Source organism: Sinocyclocheilus grahami, unplaced genomic scaffold, assembly GCF_001515645.1.
Source record: "Sinocyclocheilus grahami isolate Dianchi unplaced genomic scaffold, SAMN03320097.WGS_v1.1 scaffold16263.1, whole genome shotgun sequence".
In the NCBI taxonomy this organism is placed as follows: domain Eukaryota; kingdom Metazoa; phylum Chordata; class Actinopteri; order Cypriniformes; family Cyprinidae; genus Sinocyclocheilus; species Sinocyclocheilus grahami.
Window position 1 is genome coordinate 1,449 of NW_015516069.1, and position 1,027 is coordinate 2,475.

At 39.5% G+C, this 1,027-nt stretch overlaps 1 protein-coding gene across 1 annotated transcript in view; it reads left to right on the forward strand.

Annotated features, from left to right (window-relative positions):
* Window positions 1-81: 81 nt before the first annotated feature.
* LOC107579290 (SPARC-related modular calcium-binding protein 2-like) overlaps window positions 82-1,027 on the forward strand; it is a gene marked incomplete at its 5' end in the record, with an annotated part of 2,653 nt that continues 1,707 nt past the window's right edge. The window contains 2 exons of the mRNA XM_016265135.1: window positions 82-181; window positions 465-712. Coding sequence (XP_016120621.1) covers window positions 82-181; window positions 465-712 — 348 coding nt within the window. The remainder of the gene's footprint in view (window positions 182-464; window positions 713-1,027) is intronic.

A 1,027-nucleotide genomic window follows, 5' to 3' on the forward strand; every position in this document is an offset into this window, starting at 1 on the left:
CTTTTTTTTTTCTTTTTCTCGACCATGTTATTCTAAACAGTTAAGCACCACAGCTCATTTTGTAATTGTCTTTTTTTTCAGGATGTCCTGGGGAGAAGAAGACAGAATTCCTTACGAGCGTGTTGGACGCATTGTCCACAGACACGGTCCATGCGGTAACTGACCCGGCCTCTGCTGGCAGGTAAACAAGAAACTGAGAAATGACAAATGTAGATGTAATGGAATTCATTACAAATGTAGATGTTCGTGAAATTAACTGACCGTGCCTACAGTGTGGTGTAAAAATATTTTCTTAGTTCATTAGCTGACTGACTGGATTAATTGACGCTGCTATTCAGGCCCCTATCAAAAGGCAGCAAATGAAAAACTTCATTTAATATGTTTATACAGTACATGTTTCACAGGCATTTATCTGGAAAATCATGTGCATGTAAACATCAGTGTTTGATTTTTCCTCCATTCAGGATGCTGGAGCCAGACCCCAGTCATACTCTGGAAGAACGAGTTGTTCACTGGTATTTCAGTCAGCTTGACAAGAATTCCAGCGGCGACATCGGAAAGAAAGAAATCAAACCGTTCAAGCGTTTACTGCGCAAGAAAGCCAAGCCCAAGAAGTGTGTGAAGAAATTTGTAGAGTACTGTGACATCAGCAATGATAAGGCCCTGTCTCTCCAGGAACTGATGGGCTGTCTGGGTGTCACTAAGGAAGAGGGTGAGTCTCTTTGTTTCCTGATGGGTGTCCGAGAAATAAGGGCATCTACATGCTACACTAGAGTTTACACTGCATCAGAGAATGCTGGGAATAATTAGGTTTGAAATGGTAAAAAATAAAAAATGAAATGCAAGGGTTTGCAAAAATGATGCTCCACTGAATGCACTTTTTAATGCAATTTGAATGCAACATATACTACTGCTCAAAAGTTTGTGGTCGGTATGGCTTTTTAGTGATTTTGCAAGTCTCTTTTGCTAACCAAGGCTCATCAATGCATTTATTTGATCAAAAATACAGTAAAAAAAACGTAATATT